Source organism: Stigmatopora nigra, chromosome 6 (genome assembly GCF_051989575.1).
Source record: "Stigmatopora nigra isolate UIUO_SnigA chromosome 6, RoL_Snig_1.1, whole genome shotgun sequence".
Classification (NCBI taxonomy): domain Eukaryota; kingdom Metazoa; phylum Chordata; class Actinopteri; order Syngnathiformes; family Syngnathidae; genus Stigmatopora; species Stigmatopora nigra.
The window spans coordinates 54,753-71,943 of NC_135513.1; the positions used below are offsets into that span (position 1 = coordinate 54,753).

Below are 17,191 nucleotides of genomic sequence, written 5' to 3' on the forward strand. Positions count from 1 at the left end.
GTGCAGGTTCTTTGCGTCCGAGTGCGGCGCTTTGCCCCTGGGAACGTGCCCCGCCTCGTCCACCTCCCTGTCGTACAGCAGCACCCTGGATTTGTCCTCCTTGGTCACGACGGGGCCGCCGGCCTCGGACGGCGCGCTCTGTCCAAACTTGTTCTCGGCGATGACCCTGAACTGGTAGCCGGTCCCTCCGAAGAGGCCCACCACCGTGTAGCGGGTGTCGCGAGATTGAGCCACGCGCTCCCACCGCTCCGAGGTGGTGGGGCACTTCTCGATGACGTAGCTGACGACCTTGCTGCCGCCGTCGTTGGCCGGAGCCACCCAGTTCAGGGCCACCGAGTCTCTGGAGACGTCGCTGGCTTGGACGCCCCTGGGGGCGTCGGGCACATCCGCCACATCCAGCTCCACCGTCTGCTGATCGATTCCAAATCGGTTCTTGGCGCAGACGATGTAAAAGCCGGCGTCCTTCTTCTCCACGCCGTTGGGGAAGAGCAGAGAAGTGAAAGATCACGTGACGATGACTTGGTAGTGGCCGTTGCTGTCGATGAGATCTTGCCCCTTCTGCCAGGTGATGACCGGATCCGGCTTGCCTCCGAAAGGTATCTTGATGTTGACCATCTCTCCTCGCAGGGCAGGAATAGCTTCTTTGTCCTTCAGGTTCTTGGGGAGTTGATCTTAGCAGGAACTGCTCACAGAGAAAAAAGAGGCGGTCAATGCGAGGAGAACAACGCGCCGGGCCAAGAAGCAGTGGCCGGAGACCAACGGGGAAAGGTGTAGACAGAGAGAGAGAGAGAGAGAGAGAGAGAGAGAGAGAGAGACGGAGAGAGAGAGAGACGGAGAGAGAGAGACAGAGAGAGAGAGAAATAGAATGCACTAGTGACTGGTGTGCTTACCTTCGACATCCAGAGAGACGGTAGCGCAAATGGACCCTCCTTGGTTAGTGGCCCTGATCTGGTAGATGGTGGAGTCCTCCTCGTCAGCTTGGGCGACGACCAATTGGTGGTAACCTCCCTTGAATTCCTGGATCTTGATCTTGGTTCCATCCGAACACATCTCCTTTCCTCGTCGGAACCATTTGATCACGGGTTTGGGTTGTCCCGTGATCTTGCAGACCAGCGTGGCGTTGCTCTTGTACTTCACGCTCATGTTCCTCAGCTCCTCCTTGAAAGCGGGCGCGCGGACGTCGACGGCCGTGGCCGGCACGATGGCGCCACTCTCCTCGCTGTAGTCACTCTGTCCCCCGAGGTTCTCGCACTTGACCCGGAACACGTACTCGGCGCCCTCCGACAAATGCTTGACGGAGAAGACCGTCTGTTTGATCTCGCCCGTGGTCACGGGCGTCCATTCGCCCCATTCCTTCTTGTCCTTCTTTTGCTTCTTCTCCAGGCAATAGCTCTTGATTTTGGAGCCGCCGTCGCTGAGCGGAGGCTTCCAGGAAAGCACGCAGGAGTCCTTGGTGATGGCAGAAACCACCACTGCCAGAGGCGCAGATGGTTTCTCTGTGGAAAAACGACAGCCGTTGGTCAGTCAAACAGGCCACGATTTGTCCTGGCTTTTTTTTTTTTTTTTTTTGAAACTATTTTCTTTTTGCCCGACGCGAACGCACCCAATTGGGTCTTGATGACAATAGGCGAGGCCAGTTCCAGGGGGTTGCTGTTGCCATAGCGATTCTGGGCATAGACCCGGAAGAAATAAGGTTGGGCACCCGGCAAGACGTGCCGTTCACCGAGATGGACACCAACTCCCACTGGCTTCCTTCCCTGTCTTGGCGCTTCTCCACGATGTAGTTGGTGACAGTGCAACCCCCGTCGTCCTTGGGGACCTTCCAGCCGATGATCACCGAGTTCTTCAGGAGGGCCTCCAGAACGATGGGACCCTGGGGCGCGTCAGGCTTGTCTGCGCGACAAACGCAATCGGCGTGGTCAGCGGCGGCCACTCTGGAATGCAACCAGGGCGACTCTGGAATGTAACGGCGGCCACGTACCGTGGATTTCCACGTTGAAGGCGGCGTCGGCCCGGCCAAAGTGGTTGTGCAGTCGGATCCTGTATTTTCCTCCGTGGACTCTGCGCTGCACGTTCTTGATGACCAGGTGGGTGTAATGCTCGGTGCTCTCGATGCTAATGTCGTCCGAGTCCTCCAGGGTCTTGGCTTCGTGGAGCCATGTAATCTTGGGCACGGGGCGGCCAACGTAGGCGGCGTGGATGCGAAGGGTCGTTCCCAGACCGGCGTAGTAGGTGCTCTTGAGCGGGTGGTCGGCGCTGAAGGCCGCAGCCGCTTCCAAGACCAGCGTTCCCGTGCTTTCCGCTTCTCCGGCATCATTGCTGGCCTTGCAGGTGTACGCTCCCTCGTCCTCCTGTCAGTCGGTCGTGATGGAAAGGGAGTGGTTGCGGCCGTTGGAGCTCATCTCGTATTTGCGCGACTCGGCAATCTCCTTGCCCGCGTGGTACCACCGGATCTTGGGCATGGGCCTGCCGATAATCTGGCACTTCATGACGGCGGGCTGGCCCAGTTTTTCGGTGACTTCGTCCATTTCCTTTCTGAGACTGGGTTTGGTTTCACCTGTGCGGGCCATGCGGACGGGGGGGGCAGAAACCAAATGTTAACTGTCAGCTCGTTGTCGTGACGCCTACCCACGGCGCCGTCTCCGCCGCGGGGGTTATTATACGCACCGCTCAGTTTGGTCTTGACGCAAGCGGCGCTTCGTCGTGGTCTGCTCATTCCCGTCTCGTTCTCGGCATACACTCTGAACTCGTATTCGGTGGCTTCGGACAGACCGCGCATGGTGAACTCCTGTTCTTTCAGCCTCTGCTTGTTGCATTTCTGCCAGCTACTTTCGGTGGACTTCCTACATTCCAGCCAGTATCCCAGGACCTCCTTCCCACCATCACATTCTGGAGCTTGCCAGTGAATGCTTATGGTGTTGTTGGTCACTTGCGTCGTATCAATTTCGCCCGGCTGGCTCGGCTTATCTGCAAAAAAAAACCCCAAAAAAAACCATTTTGTAATACACTCTAGCGGACGTGCTCTAGGCTTAGTCCGCCACTTGGCACGTGGGAGCGGTACTCACCGAAGGGATCTTTGCACACGACGGAATCGGAGGCGGGTCCGGCCTCGCTCTCGCCGATATCGTTGAGGGCGACCACGCGGAAATGATAGTCCACGTCCTCTGTGAGTCCGGACAGCGTGAACATGGTGGAGAGAATCCGGGCGGAGTGACGGCGCCATTGCTCGGAGGCCACCTCCTTGTACTCCAAGTAGTAACCCGTGACGCGAGAACCCCCGTCGTCCTTTGGTCGGGACCAGGCCAGTGCCACCGAGTTCTTGGTGAAATCCATGATCTCGGGCGGAGCGCCGGAGGGTTCCGGCGGGCCTGTTTGGCAGAGCAGACGTCAACGACTCACGGGACTCACGGGGGGCCGGTGATTCACTTCTACTCTATACTTACAGAGCGGAGTCCGGGGAACCAGCGGCTGCGCCGACTTCAGAGAGGGACCGATGCCTTAAGTGTTCTCGGCGGTAACCTTGAAGTGGTATTCTGTCCCCTCCTTCAGGCCTTTGACCACTAGCTGAGTATCGGTCACCCTGCCGTCCACGATGTACCAGGCGTTCCTGCACACCTCCCCCCGTTCCACGATGTAGCCCAGTATCTCGGCGCCGCCGTTGTCGCCGGGCACCCCCCAGGACAATTTCACCGAGTTTGCCTGGATTTCCTCGTAGGTCAACGGTCCTTCGGCGGCGCCGGGGCGGCCGATGACGTTGACCTTAATTTGGGCCTTCTTCTTGCCCACTTTGTTCTGAAGGAGGAGCTCGTAAACACCCGAGTCGGTCCTCTCGGCCCCTTTGATCACCAGTTCGCTGGTGTCCTCGGTGTGCGCCACCATGGCCCTGTTGGACACGACCGCGCCGTCCTTGGACCACGAGCAATTCGGGGGAGGTTTTCCCTTGACGGGGAGGGAGAGCCGGACCACGCCGCCGTGGCGAACCACGTACACATCCTTGTATTTCAGCTCCAGTTCATAATCGGGAGGTTCTGTGGGAGTAGAACAAGGCGTGAGACTTTTGGCCCAGCTGGCCGAAGACCAGGCGTTTGGACGGTGCCCGGCGCGCCGGCTCACCCGACATCTCGGTGACCGAGACGGTCCCGGGTACTTCGGCGGCCTCGCCGCAACCGCCGGCGTTGCAGGCCAGCACTCGGAATTTGAACTGGTCTCCTTGCGGCATGTTGGACAAAGTGTACTCGCAAATCAGAGACGGAGTGGTGCTGCATTTGAGCCAAGCCACGGTGCCCGCCTTCTGCATCTCGATCAGGTAGCCGTCCACTTTTGCGTCTCCCTCGTCATCGGGGGGACTCCAGGCCAACGATACGGACGACTTGGTGGTTTCTGTAATCCGAGGGTTCTGCGGACAACCGGGTGGATCTGACCGAGAAAACAACAAAAAAACCTCACATTTTTGGAGTGCAAAATCCTTCTTTTTTTTACCGACTCCCACCAGATTCTTTCAATGAGACGGGGGGGATTTGGGCGGTCTCTCACCAATGGGATCCGCTGCCACCGCCGGTTTGGAAGGCAAACTCGGTTTGCTTATTCCGCGGGCGTTGACGGCCAGAATTCTGTGCTCGTACTTCAGACCTTCAGTTAACTCTGTCGAGCGGTATCTGGTCATGGTGATGGGATTCCTGTTGGCTCGCACCCATTTGTCAGACCTGACTTCTTTGCGCTCAATGATATAACCGGAAACCTCCAGTCCGCCGTCCTCTTCCGGCGGGTTCCACGCCACGGTCATTCCGTCGCGTGAAACGTCAAAGACGGTGGGTCGTCCGGGAGATCCGGAAACATCTGTTGAAGATGGACAGCGGGTTGGCTTCTGTCCACGCCTAGCTTGGAGGGCAGCGGGTTAAGGGGGTTACGCACGACGCACGTGGTACCATAACGACGCACGTGGTACCATTAGGACGCATTTTTCTCTCCACAGCCCTGCTGTCTACCGGTCGGTGTCAGGCGAGTGCGGGTGAACGGGCTAACGCCAGCCCGCCCCCTCCCAAAAGGGGTGGCGGCCTTCACGGCCATAGAGGAGGAGCACTTACTTGTCAAGCTCTTGCAGGTGACGATGCCAGACTGCGAGAATTCCCCCACGCCGTAGCGATTGAAGGCGGCCGCGCGGAAGACGTACTCGTCTCCCTCGATCAGGTTGTGAAATTTGAAGGTGGGCTGACCGACCCACAAATGGGCACCCAGCCCGGTCGGTGGGCGTCTCGCTGCTCCACCACGTAGCCGCTGACGGGAGCCCCGCCGTCCCTGAGAGGGGGATCCCAGCTACAGGTGACGGAGGTGGCGTCGATCTCGTCCAATCGGATGGCTCCTTGGGGTTGGTCGGGTTTGGCTGAGAAGGGAGGATATTCCGTCAGTTCCAAGCCACCCGCTCGTCCCAAAGCCGGCGCCACGTCCGGCTCGGGTTACGACAAATGAAAGCTTTCCTTACAGAGGACGACAACTCGGACGACCTCGGTGGTGACCCCGAAGGCGTTCTTCAGCTCCAGGGCGTAGTCGCCGGTGTCGGCGATGGTTGCGTCCGAGACGGTGAGTTTGGAAAACTTGCCGCCGCTCTGGATCTTGACACGCTCGGTGATTTTGATCCTGTCCTCACCGAGGAACCAGAGGCAGGACGGGGGAGGCCTGCCGACAATGGGCAGGTGGAGCTCCAGCGTCTTGCCGGCCAGCACGTGAATGCTCTTCTGGGGGAGGCTGCTGAAATCCACTGCGGGCATGACTGGCAGAGACAAATCAAAGGATTACAAAAAAAAAGGCCAAGGACTGCAGAGAGCCAGTAAACATTTGGGGTTCACCCCAGCGCTCACCTCTTTGCTCTTGCACGGTCACGGGCGCCACCAGCTCCTTGGCCTGGCTGGCACCTCGGCTGTTGACGGCTTTGATTCGGAAGGAGTACTGCTCCTTCTCGTTCAGCTTCTCCACCGTGTGCTCAAAGTCGGTCATCTTCAGCGAGGCCACCTTCATCCATTTGTCGCCGCCAAACTGGCAGGCCTCCAAGACGTAGGCGGTCACTCTGCTGCCCCCGTCGTGCTCGGGCTTCTCCCAGGCCAAGGAAACGCTGCTCTTGGTGACGTCCGTCACCTCCAGTTTTGCCGGCGGGTGAGGGACCTCGCAAACCAGGACCACGTCCGGGGTCTCGCGAGGCTCGCCCACGCCGTATATGTTTTCCGGGAGGACTCGGAAGTAGTACAGCGTGCCCTCCAGCAGGCCTTGGATTTTGAAGCAGGTCTTGCTGCACTTGGAGGTCACCGTCTTGTAGGCCCTCATGGATGCCTCGCGCCTCTCGATGATGTAGTTGTTGACGGGCTCCCCGCCGTCCACGGTGGGCGCTTCCCAGGTGATGGTGGCGGCTTCTCTGGTCAATTCCTTGACCTGGATGGCTCCCGTCGGTCCCGGCGTGTCTGGAAGGATTCAGAGTTTGTCGTCGGCCGAGGAGTGCCGAGACGGCCACGACGGCATTCGGACGAGGGACGGCGATGGCTCACCGTAGACTTTGACCACCACAAAGACTTCCCGCTTCCCGGCAGAGTTCTCGGCGACCAGCGTGTATTTGCCCGCGTCGTAGCGGTGGACCTTGTCGACGATGAGCGTGGTGGACTTGCGCGTGACCTCCACGAAGCCCCGGTTGTTCAGATCGACGCCCGGCTTGGTCCAGGCCACGGTCGGCGCGGGACGCCCGCTAACGTTAACAGAGAGGCGGAGGGAGCCGCCGGCACGCAGGCAGACGGTCTTTTTCAAGTCGTCGGGCAGGTCAAAGTCGGGCGTTTCTGTTGGGCGGAGGTCAAATGAGGTCAGTTGAGCCAGCTACTCGACCACTTGGCGTCACGACAAATGGAAGTGGAACGCCGGTATCTAACGGCGTCCCACTTCCGGTTGTTCCGAGGCCTTTCTTCCTTGGCCCGAACGGGCGACGTACCGATCCTCTCGGTCGGCTCAGTCTCGGCACTGTGCTCGCTGAAGTCTCCGGTGCCGTTGATGTTGACGCCGGTCGCTCTGAAGCGATACTTCTTCCCCGAGCAAAGTCCGGTCACCGTGTGCTCGGAGGTGCGCAGCGTTTTCTGGTGGGCCCTGGTCCACTCCTTCGTTCCGGCAGGTAGCCCAAGACGTCGGCCCCTCCGTCTTCGGCGGGACGAGACCAGGCCAAGGCGATGCTGTCGCCGTGCGTGTCGGTGATACGAGGCGCCGAAGGCGGGGAGGGGGTGCCTTTAAACCGGAAAAGAGCAGCGGTGGTAAAGAGATGGAAACGCCGGGATGACCAAAAGGATGGCGGCGTCGGACCTAAGGGGGTCCCAGACGACTCCCCGGTGGGGTACTCACACGTCGGCACTCTGCACACGACGTAGAGAGTTAGCTCGCTGGGTTGGCTCTCTCCGGCCTTGTTGATGGGCGTCACTCTGAACTGCTCTGAACGCTCCCTTCCGTCAGACCGGAGACTTTCAGCGAGGTGTCCAAGTGTGCTCCGCTCCTGTTCACCTTCACCCAGCGGGCGCTCTTCTTCTCCCGTCTCTCCAGCAGGTAGTGGGTCAACGGGCTGCCGCCGTCGCTCTCGGGCTTCAGCCACTCCACGCTGGCAAAGTCCTTTCCGGACGCCAGGATCTCTGGGGCGCCGGGTGGACTCGGCACGGCTGGAGAAAAAAAGAGAGCTTTGTTCGAGGCCCGGGTGGGAAAGAGGACTCCGGTGGGAAGGCGAGTGTCGCTCGCTCGCCCCCGGAGCGTATGACGGAGCTGGGACGGACGGGGGAACTCACTGAAGGTGTTTATGGCCAGCACGGGCTCCGAGACAAGCGGGACTCCGGCGCCGTACTTGTTGATCCCACGCACTCTGAACAAGTATTCGGTGTTCTTGAACAGGCCTCTGATGGCGCAGGTCAGCTCCTTGCACTCGGCATTCATGAAGACCCAGGTCTGTTGGTGTCTCTCCTCTCCACCAGGTAGTGAGAGACCTCGTCGCCCCCGTCTTCCAGGGGAGGCTTCCAGCTCAGGGTGCACGACTCCGCGGTCAGCCCGCCGATCTGGATGCCGCCTTGGCATACCCCCGGAGTGTCTGCAAAGAAGGGACGCGGCGGCGCCGCCGGTCACCTGGCGGCCCCGGCGGGAATTGGACGAGGAGTGGCGAGGGGGGCCCCCGCTCACCTAGCACCTTGACGTTGACCTCGGCAGTCTTGGTCCCGCTGGCATTCCTCACGGTGAGAATATACTTGCCGCTGTCGTCCCTGTCGCAGAACTTGACCACGGCCGTGGCCCGCTGGGGCGTGTAATGCAAGTGGTACTTCTCGCACAGGTCCAGCTCCCTGTTGCCCTTGGACCAGGAAGCCTTGGGCTCGGGTCTGCCGCCCACCGCGGCGTCCAGGACCAGATCGGATCCCGCTCTGACCAGAACCACTTCAGAGAGGAGTTTTCCGTCCAGCTGAGCCTTCGGGGGTTCTGTCGGGATAATCGGGGCCGAACCGTCGACGCGGGTTAGATAGAGTGTACCCGGCGATGGGCGACTCTGCTGGAAAGGATGGCTCACCAAAGTCGGTCATGCACTGCACCGAGCCCGTGGACTGGGACGGGCTGCTGAAGACCTGGTTGGAGTTCTTGGCGATGACTCTGAACTCGTACGCTTCTCCCTCTCCCAGAGCGGTCACGGTGTAGAAGGTGTCGGTCACATTTGTGTAGTTACACTTGAGCCAGCGGCCCTCGCCCGTGGGGGTATACGGCTTCCGTTCGATAACGTAGCCCACGATGGGACTGCCGCCGTCATTGAGTGGAGCCGGCCATTTGAGCGACACCGTGGTCCTGGTGACTTTTGTCACCTCCGGCTTACTCGGGGGATCTGGGAAGAGAGCAGTTTGGCCGGCGTCAGCCGGTGGGGCCGGCGTCAGCCGGCGGGCCCGGCGGAGCCCCGCTCCGGTAAGGTCACGTGCCGGCGGCGATACTCACCGACTGGATTTTGGGTGACCGCTCCTTTGGAGGCTTCGCTGGCTTTACTCAGACCAGCGCCGTTCATGGCGTAGACTCGGAACTGGTACTCCAGACCGTCTACCAGTTCCTCCGCCCGGTAGAAGCACTCAAAGCATGGGATCTTGTTCTGCCTCACCCAGAGAATATTGTTTCTCTCTTTCTTCTCAATCCAGTAGCTGGTGACTCTGCTGCCGCCGTCGTGATAGGGCTCCTCCCACTTCAAGGTCACGGCGTTGGCGGAAACATTGGACACGGTCGGCCTGGTCGGGGGCCCGGGCGGCGCTGCAAAGAGTCCAGACGGCACGTTACCACCGGGCGGGGCTTCTGCCGCGGAAGAATGATCGCTCGGCTGGGCTCTACTCACCGAACGGGTGCTCGGCCACGATGGTCTCGGACTCGGCGGGCTTGCTGACGCCAAATCTGTTCTCGGCAGAGACTCTGAAGGTGTACTGCATGTACTCGGTGAGATGGGCGATGTCCAGAGACGTCCGCTTCACGCTGGAGTTGATCAGCTGCCAGGCGGTGGAACCCGATTCTCGCTTCTCCACTATGTAGTTGGTGACGTCCGTACCGCCGTCATCTTCCGGCGCCTCCCAGCTGACCACGCAGGATTCCGAAGTGATGGCCGAGACGGCGACGGGGCCCGACGGCGCGGCGGGTTTGCCCATGACGTTCACGTCGATGGTGAAGGTCTGGCTTCCGGCCACGTTCTCCAGGGTCAGGTGATATTTGCCACCGTCGCCCCTCATGGCCTCCTTGACGGATATGCTGGCCCAGTCTTTGGTCACCCCGATGGAGACTCGGTCCGTGTTCTTCAGCCTCATCTCCTCCAGCCGCCAGGCCGCCTTGGGAGCGGGTCTGCCGGAAATGGGCACTCGGATGGTGAAGGTGCTGCCGGATCTGCAGGTGATCAGCTGGTTGGTGATCTCGCTGAGGTCGGCCGCCGGCGGGACGTGAGGCTCCTTGACCGTCACCGGGGCCGGCGTCTCCCTGGGTCCGCTCAGGCCCGACTGGTTCTTTCCCCTCACGCGGACGTGATACTCGTCGCCCTTGTTGAGCTTGTCCATGACGTAGGAGAGGTTCTTGGTGTTGCCGACCGGGACCCACTTGTCCGTCCCCCGGGGCCGGGCCTCCACCACGTAGAACTGGATGCGGCTTCCGCCGTCGTGCTCCGGCTTGGGCCAGCTCAGCGACAACGAGCTGTCTGTGGTGTCCACCACGTCCAACCTCTTTGGTGGCGCCGGCTCGGCCGTGGCCACCACGGGATCGGTGATCTCCAGCGCCTCGCCCACGCCGTGCTGGTTCTCCGCCGAGACCCGGAAGAAGTAGGGCACGCCCTCCAGGAGGTCCTGGATCTTCAGGACATTCTGGGCGCACTTGCCCCCCGACTGCTGCCAAGTGCGGCGGGTGGCCTCCCGTCTCTCCACGATATAGTGGTGGACGCGGGCGCCGCCGTCGTTGAGCGGAGGCTCCCAAGCCAGGGTGACCGAACCCCTGGAGACCTCTCGGAAGGCCTGAGCCCGAGGAGGGCCGGGGGTGTCCAGGACTTTGACGGTGAAAGTCATGGCCTGGCCGCCGCTGCTATTTGTTTGTTTTGTTTTTGCACTACAAGCGCCTGAGGATTGCCCTCAGATAGCGCTAGAGCTGCCACTGGAACGCGGATTATTTCATCCGGGGGGTAGTCGGAGGTGAGGGGCAGTCAAATGTCTCCGGCTGGATGAAAAACGTAGGGTGCCACGGTCCTTGTTGGCAGCTCTGAGTGGTATTTGTTGGAATTCGCAGGCCGCAGCGAGCGGCCTCTCAGGAGACACCACGTGAAGGTTTCCAACTTTGTCTCCCAAAGATGCGGGGTATGATGCTCACAGCACCTGGTATTCCCAAGCGGTCTCCCAATCAGGTACTAAACAGGCCGAACCATGCTTGGCTTCCGAGATCGGACGAGATCGGGCCTTTTCAGGGTGGTATGGCCGTGAGCGGCGCCGCTGCTGTTCTCCAGGTTGACGGTGTATTTGCCCGAATCATTTCTGGTACACTTTTCCAGATGGAGAGTACTGCTTCCCTCGCCACTGGTGACCTCCGCCGCGACGCCCAGTTCCCCTTCCTCTTTCTGGCAAGTGGCGAGGGGGACGGGCTTGCCCCTGAAGTGGAGGCTTAGCTTGACGGCGCCGCCGGCCTTGACAATATGCGTCTGCTTGAAGCTGGCGTCAATATCCACCTGGGGCGGCGCCAGTCTCTCGACGGCCCGGGCCGGTTCCGGGGTGACGGCGTCCTCGCCCCTCCCCACTTGATTCACGGCCGCCACGCGGAACTTGTAGTCCACCCCGCCACGTAGCCCGGTGGCCGTATACTTGGTGTCCGGGACCAGCTCGGGGTTGGCTCTGGTCCAGTCGGCTTCCGGGCCCTCCTGCACGTCAATGGCGTAGCCCAGGATGTCGGAGCCGCCGTCGTCGGCGGGTCTGCTCCATTCCAGACTGATGGAGGAGTAGGTGGAGTCCGACACGCAGACCACGGACGGAGCGCACGGGATGTCTTTGGGCTCCACGGCTTTGATGGGCAGGGAGACGTTGCTGGGCCCTCCCACGCCGGCGTCGTTGACCGCCGTGACCCGGAACTCGTACTCGGTATTCTCGGCCAGGTGAAGCACCGTGTGGGCACATTCCGTGATGGGTTTCCTAGAGAGCACCTTGTAGAAGCGGACGGTCTTCTTCTCTCGTTTTTCCACAATGTAGTGGCGGATGGGGCTTCCTCCGTCGGACGTGGGAGGAGTCCAGGCCAAAGCGATGCTTTCTCCCGTCACCCCGGTGGCGTCGGGAGTGCCCGGAGAATCAGGGGTGGCTGAGGAGGGATAGCCAACGAAGGGAGACAAGTCAAGACTTTGTGGTGAAGGTCTGAAATCTCATTAGACATGTACGGTGATGACAAAAGCATCGGACTGGACGCCGCTCGCTCCATTCAATTCAACGCAACTCAATTCAAATGTCCGTGTCGGTGGGGCGACGCGACTTACTGTATTGCAGCTGTGCGACCACGGGGCAGGATTCCAAAGGTCTGCCCAGCCCAAACTTGTTGACGGCTGACACTCTGAACTGGTACTCGTTGATCTTCATGAGTTTGGTGGCGGTGAAGCTGCACTCGCGACAGCTGTCGGACACCAGCGCCCAGGAGATCTTGGAGGTTTCGCGCTTCTCGATCACGTAATGGGAAATTTCCGAGCAGCCGTCGTTCTCCGGCGGATTCCACGACAGACGGCACCTGCCCTCGGAGATGTCGCTGAAGGCGATGGGTCCCACCGGTTCTCCTGGCGTGTCTGCGTCGCACAATCCGGTTCGGGGTTAGTGGGGCGAAAAGAGGGCGGGGAGAAGGAGAGCGTCCCCGAGCCCGCTCCCTCGTACCTTGCACTTTAATGAGGAGATCCTCCTTTTTGCTGCCGGAGCCGTTGGTGGCCTCCACGGTGTAGAGGCCGCGGTGAGTGCGGTCGGCGTCTCTGATGAAAAGAGTGCTGTGCCCGGCCACGGTGATGATGTCCATCATCTTCTTGGTGATTTCCACGCCGTCTCGGTACCAGACCACCTTGGGAACGGGCCGTCCGCCGATGGCCACCTTCACCCTGATGTTGTCGCCCGCCGTCACCGTCAAACCCTCAAAATATTCTGGGCCAAACTCGATGTGAGGCGCAGCTGGTCGGGGGGGGGGGGGGGGGATGAGGCCGTGACGGTTTGATCATTATCAGTCTTTTAGCCGGCTTCTGCGTGCCACTTACCGTTCTCGCTTCGGACCACGATCAAACCGGACGAGTTGGACGGGGGGCTGACCACCCCCATGGCGTTTCTGGCCACGACCCTGAACTCATAGCGCTCGTTGAGCGTCAGGCCGGTCACCGTGTGCTGGCAGTCGTGGACGTCACTCAAGTTGGCCTTGAACCAGCGACCCTCGCCCTGGCGTTTCTCCACGGTGTAGGCCAGGGGTGGCCAACCCGCGGCTCGCGAGCCGCATGCGGCTCTTTGCCCGGTTTCATGCGGCTCTTACGTCCATATCAAAGTTTGTATTTGTGTTTTATTTTTTTTTTGCGTGTGCGCTTCGCTTGAGTTCAATACGGTATTTTCGTCCAATGCGCATGTGCTTGGGATGAAAACACCTCAAAGTTTCTCAGTAGGAGCAAGGTCATTTGAGTAAACGTTTTTAACAGAGTGGGAGAGCTCCCGTGAACCAGAAGCGACAATGAACGGCGTCGCGCACACAAAAAGTATCCCAAAGATCGAGCGTCGGCTGAAAAAGCCACACCCCCGCGAGGCAGACCAAGGCGAGAGTGCTCAGCCGGGAGCAGCCAATAGGAGAGCGAGGTGTACACCCACGTGGTGGGCGCGCTAGTTCGCCCACCACGTGGGTGTACACCTCGCTCTCCTATTGGCTGCTCCCGGCTGAGCACTCTCGCCTTGGTCTGCCTCGCATGAACATTGTGTGTGCACTGTCTCACACAGACAAACTCTCAGTTCAACCAAGTCCACAAACAAAAATATAATAATTTACAATAGCGTTTTTCTTTTTCTATGCATGTTACTTAGTGGGACTTGTGAGCTGTCATTTATTATGAATGGCTTTTCGCTAGTTAAAAGCCATTCATAATAAATGACAGCTCACAAGGAGCGAATGTTGCGCAAAAATAGGCGCTGATTTTATGACAGAAGTCCCACTAAGTAACATGCATAGAAAAAGAAAAACGCTATTGTAAATTATTATATTTTTGTTTGTGGACTTGGTTGAACTGAGAGTTTGTCTGTGTGAGACAGTGCACACACAATGTTCATTGTTGATAATGACTGGCCTGTGCTGTTAGTACTGTAGGAGTCAATTTATGTCATTACTATGCTGGTGTGTGACATTTACAATAAATCTGTGTGATGTGGCTCTTTGCGGTAACACAGTAAAAAATGTGGCTCTTTGCGGTAACACGGTAAAAAATGTGGCTCTTGGTCTCTGACTGGTTGGCCACCCCTGGTGTAGGCGGTGACCTTGCTCCCCCCGTCACGTTTGGGCGCCTCCCACTTGAGGGTGATGGAGTTAGCCGTCACGTCAGTGTAGTCCGGCTGGCCGGGAGGATCTGACAAACACAGCGCGGGCCTCGAATCATTATTTTTGTTTTTTTTCCGGGGGCTGACAAAAGGCATTTTTTCCGGAGTAACGACGCGCCACTGGACGGGCGCGCGGCCGCGGTCCAAACTCACCGACGGGACTGACGGCCATGACGGGCTCGCTGGCGTCGCCGGCCCGGCCGCAGCCGGCGTCGTTCTGCGCGCAGACCCGGAAGGAGTACTCCAGGCCTTCGATGAGATCCGGGACCCTGTAGTCGTTGTCCTTGATGGGCGCCGCGTTGACCTTCTGTCACAGGATGCTGTTCTTTTCCCTCTTCTCCAGGTGGAAGCCCTGGACGGGCGTGCCGCCGTCGTAGCTGGGCCTCTCCCAGCGGACGGTCATGCCGTCGTTGGTGACGTTGTAGGCCAGGGGCTTGCCGGGCGGGCCCGGGGGCCTGAACTGGTGCTTGGCCAGGACCAGCTGAGAGAGCAAGGCTTCGCTGGCGCCGTATCGGTTTTCCGCGCACACTCGGAACTGATACTGGAGCCCCTTGATCAGGTTGGGCACTCTGAATTGCGTGTCCCGCACGGCCGAGCAGGCCATCTTCCAGTCGGGGCGAGAGGCGTCCCGCTTCTCCACCGTGTAGCAAGCGATGTCTCCGCCGCCGTCGTCGTTGGGCTGGTCCCAGGAGATCAGCACGCTCTCCGCCCTGACCTCGTCCAGGCGGAGGGGCCCGAGGGGCTTGGACGGGGGACCCAGGGTCAGGACGTGGACGTGGAAGGACTTTCTGCTGATCACGTTGTCCAGCGTCAGGGTGTACTTGCCCTCGTTCTCTTTCTTCACCCGCTTTATGGTGAGGGTGGCTTTGTCGTCGGTCTTCTTGAAGCGGACCCGCTCGCTCTCCTTCAGGGGAAGGTTGTCCTTCAGCCACGACAGCGAGGGCTTTGGTTTGCCCCGGTACGGCAGCTCCAGGTGGACGTTGTGTCCCAGGCGGACGCAGATCCTCCCGTCCGGGTACTCGGCCAGGCTGGCCTCGGGGGTGATGACGTAGTCCGCCACCTTGACGGGCCCTGTCTTCACATAGTCGCCCTGACCCTTCTCGTTTCGAGCGGCCACTCTGAAGAACACCTCCGAGTGCTCCTTGAGTTTGGGGACCTCAAAGTGGCAGTGGCGACTGGTCTCTCCCAGCGACCAGTCCTCGCCGGCGGCGGCTTTCCTCTCCACCACGTAGTCGGAGATGATGCTGCCGCCGTCGTGGTCGGGCTTCAGCCACTGCAGGGTGACCCAGGTCTTGGAGGAGTCCCTCACGGAGACTTGTCTGACGGGGCCGGGGCATTCCGTGGCCTTCACCGGCTCCGGAGTCTCGCAGGCTTCGCCCACGCCGTTCTCGTTCTCGGCCAGGACGCGGAAGAAGTAGGACGTCTTCTCCGAGAGGTCCTCCACGCCGCAGCTGGTCTCCGTGCATTTGCCGTTCACCGCCGAGTAGTATCTCTTGGAGGAGTCCCTCTTTTCTACGATGTAGTTGGTGATTTCGGCGCCCCCGTCCAGCGAGGGGCTCTCCCAGCACAGGGTGACTCTTCCGCGGGTCACGTCTTTCAGCCTCAGGTTCCTGCACTGAGGTGTCCTGGACCTTCACCCACAAGCTCAGGGTCTTGGGCTCCCCCACGCCGTTCTGGATCTTGACGCTATATTTGCCGGTGTCCAGCTTGGTGACCCGCCGCAAAACCAGGACGGTGGCCGTGTCCGAGTGGTGGAATTCGTAGGAGGGGTCGTCGTCGATGCGCGAGTCTCCTTTGCTCCAGGAAGCGGAGGGCGAAGGTCGTCCCTTCAGCGGAACCGAGAGCTCCACGTCCTTGCCGGCCTTCACGATGTAGTGGGTCCTCGTGGCCACGTCGGAGTCGATCTGAGCTTCCTCTGTGGAAGGAAGACAGCCGGTCAATTTGCCACGTCCGGTTTTCCCTTCCAGAAGAAAGGGTGAAGCGTGGAGTCACACCTACCCAGGATATCTTTAGCCTGGACGGGCTCGCTCATCTGCAGGGCTTCCCCGCGGCCCGCGCAGTTGGCGGCAGAAACTCGGAAGAAGTAGTTGACGTCCGGCTTCAAGTCGTGGACGGTGTACTCGGTGGTCTTGACCTCTCCTTTGGATGTGAGCGTGGCCCAGTCCTCCTCTCCTTCCACCAGCTTCTCCACCACGTAGCCGGTCACTTGGCTGCCCCCGTCCCATTCGGGCTGGGACCAGGCCAAAGTGATGGAGGTCTTGGTGGAATCCAGCACCTTCAGCTTGCGAGGCTCGTCGGGGCATTCTGGAAAAACCGAGAGAAGTCGTCGGCGAGGGCGCCCGACTCGGTGGCGCCTTCCCCAAAGCGGTGACCCGGACGACTCATCGATGGGATCGGCGGCCTCGTAAAAGTCGGATTCTTCCGAGAAGGGGCCTTCTCCGGCCCTGTTGATGGCGCAGACGCGGTACTGGTACCGGTTCCCTTGGGTGAGGTGGTAGACGGTCTTTTTGTTGTCGGGAATGGGCTCCTTGTAAACGCGGAACCAGCGCAGACTTTTCTTGTCACGCCGCTCCAGGTAGTAGCCGGTCACCGCGCTACCGCCGTCTACGCCCGGACTTTCCCACTCCACCACCATGGTGGTCTTGGTAATGAGGCTGACTTCGGGAGTGTGCGGCTGCCCCGGGGTGACTGGCGGAGGGAGACGGGCAGAAACCAGAGGTGAGAAGGTTGCCCGAAGGCACCCGACGGGCGGAAAGGCTCCGGGCGGAAAGGCCGGGGTGCTCCCCGGGCTTACCGAAAGCATTCTTTGCCACCACGGGCTCCGACTCCAGCGGGGCTCCCACGTCGTACTTGTTGACGGCCATGACGCGGAAGACGTATTCGTTTCCCCGCACCAGTTTGCCCACCGAGATGTACGTCTGCCGGTGATCCTCCGAGACGGTCGCCCAGACCACTCTGCTGGTTTCGCGCCTCTCCACGATGTAGTGCGTCACCTGGGAGCCTCCCAGGTCGGCCTCGCACACGGGCTCCCAGCGGAAGGCGATCCGGTCTGCCGTGACGAGGTTGAAGCTGATGCTTCCGCTCGGCGGTCCGGGTTTGTCTGAGAAAGAGTCAAGTGGACTTGGCCT

At 60.2% G+C, this 17,191-nt stretch overlaps 1 protein-coding gene and 2 pseudogenes across 1 annotated transcript; all 3 read right to left on the minus strand.

The window, feature by feature from the left end:
* The window catches only part of LOC144197727 (titin-like), a 165,541-nt pseudogene that overhangs the window by 9,847 nt on the left and 138,503 nt on the right, over positions 1-17,191 (minus strand).
* Positions 379-1,660, minus strand: LOC144197717 (myosin-binding protein C, cardiac-type-like). Its single transcript, XM_077718280.1, has 3 exons — positions 1,594-1,660; positions 891-1,496; positions 379-682 (listed from the first exon to the last, which is right to left on the minus strand). The coding sequence occupies exons 1-3, from the start codon at positions 1,658-1,660 to the stop codon at positions 651-653; spliced, it is 705 nt and encodes a 234-aa protein (XP_077574406.1). The 3' UTR covers positions 379-650.
* On the minus strand, positions 10,851-10,969 carry LOC144198780 (5S ribosomal RNA; annotated as a pseudogene).

Excerpts from the sequence above, each read along its gene's own strand:
- LOC144197717 (XM_077718280.1), bottom strand. The coding sequence starts at position 1,660 with ATGGCAACAGCAACCCCCTGGAACTGGCCTCGCCTATTGTCATCAAGA. Across the intron at positions 1,497-1,593 it reads ACCCAATTGGGTGCGTTCGC|AGAAACCATCTGCGCCTCTG; the intron begins GTCGGGCAAAAA and ends GTTTTTCCACAG. Across the intron at positions 683-890 it reads CGTCTCTCTGGATGTCGAAG|TTCCTGCTAAGATCAACTCC; the intron begins GTAAGCACACCA and ends CTCTGTGAGCAG.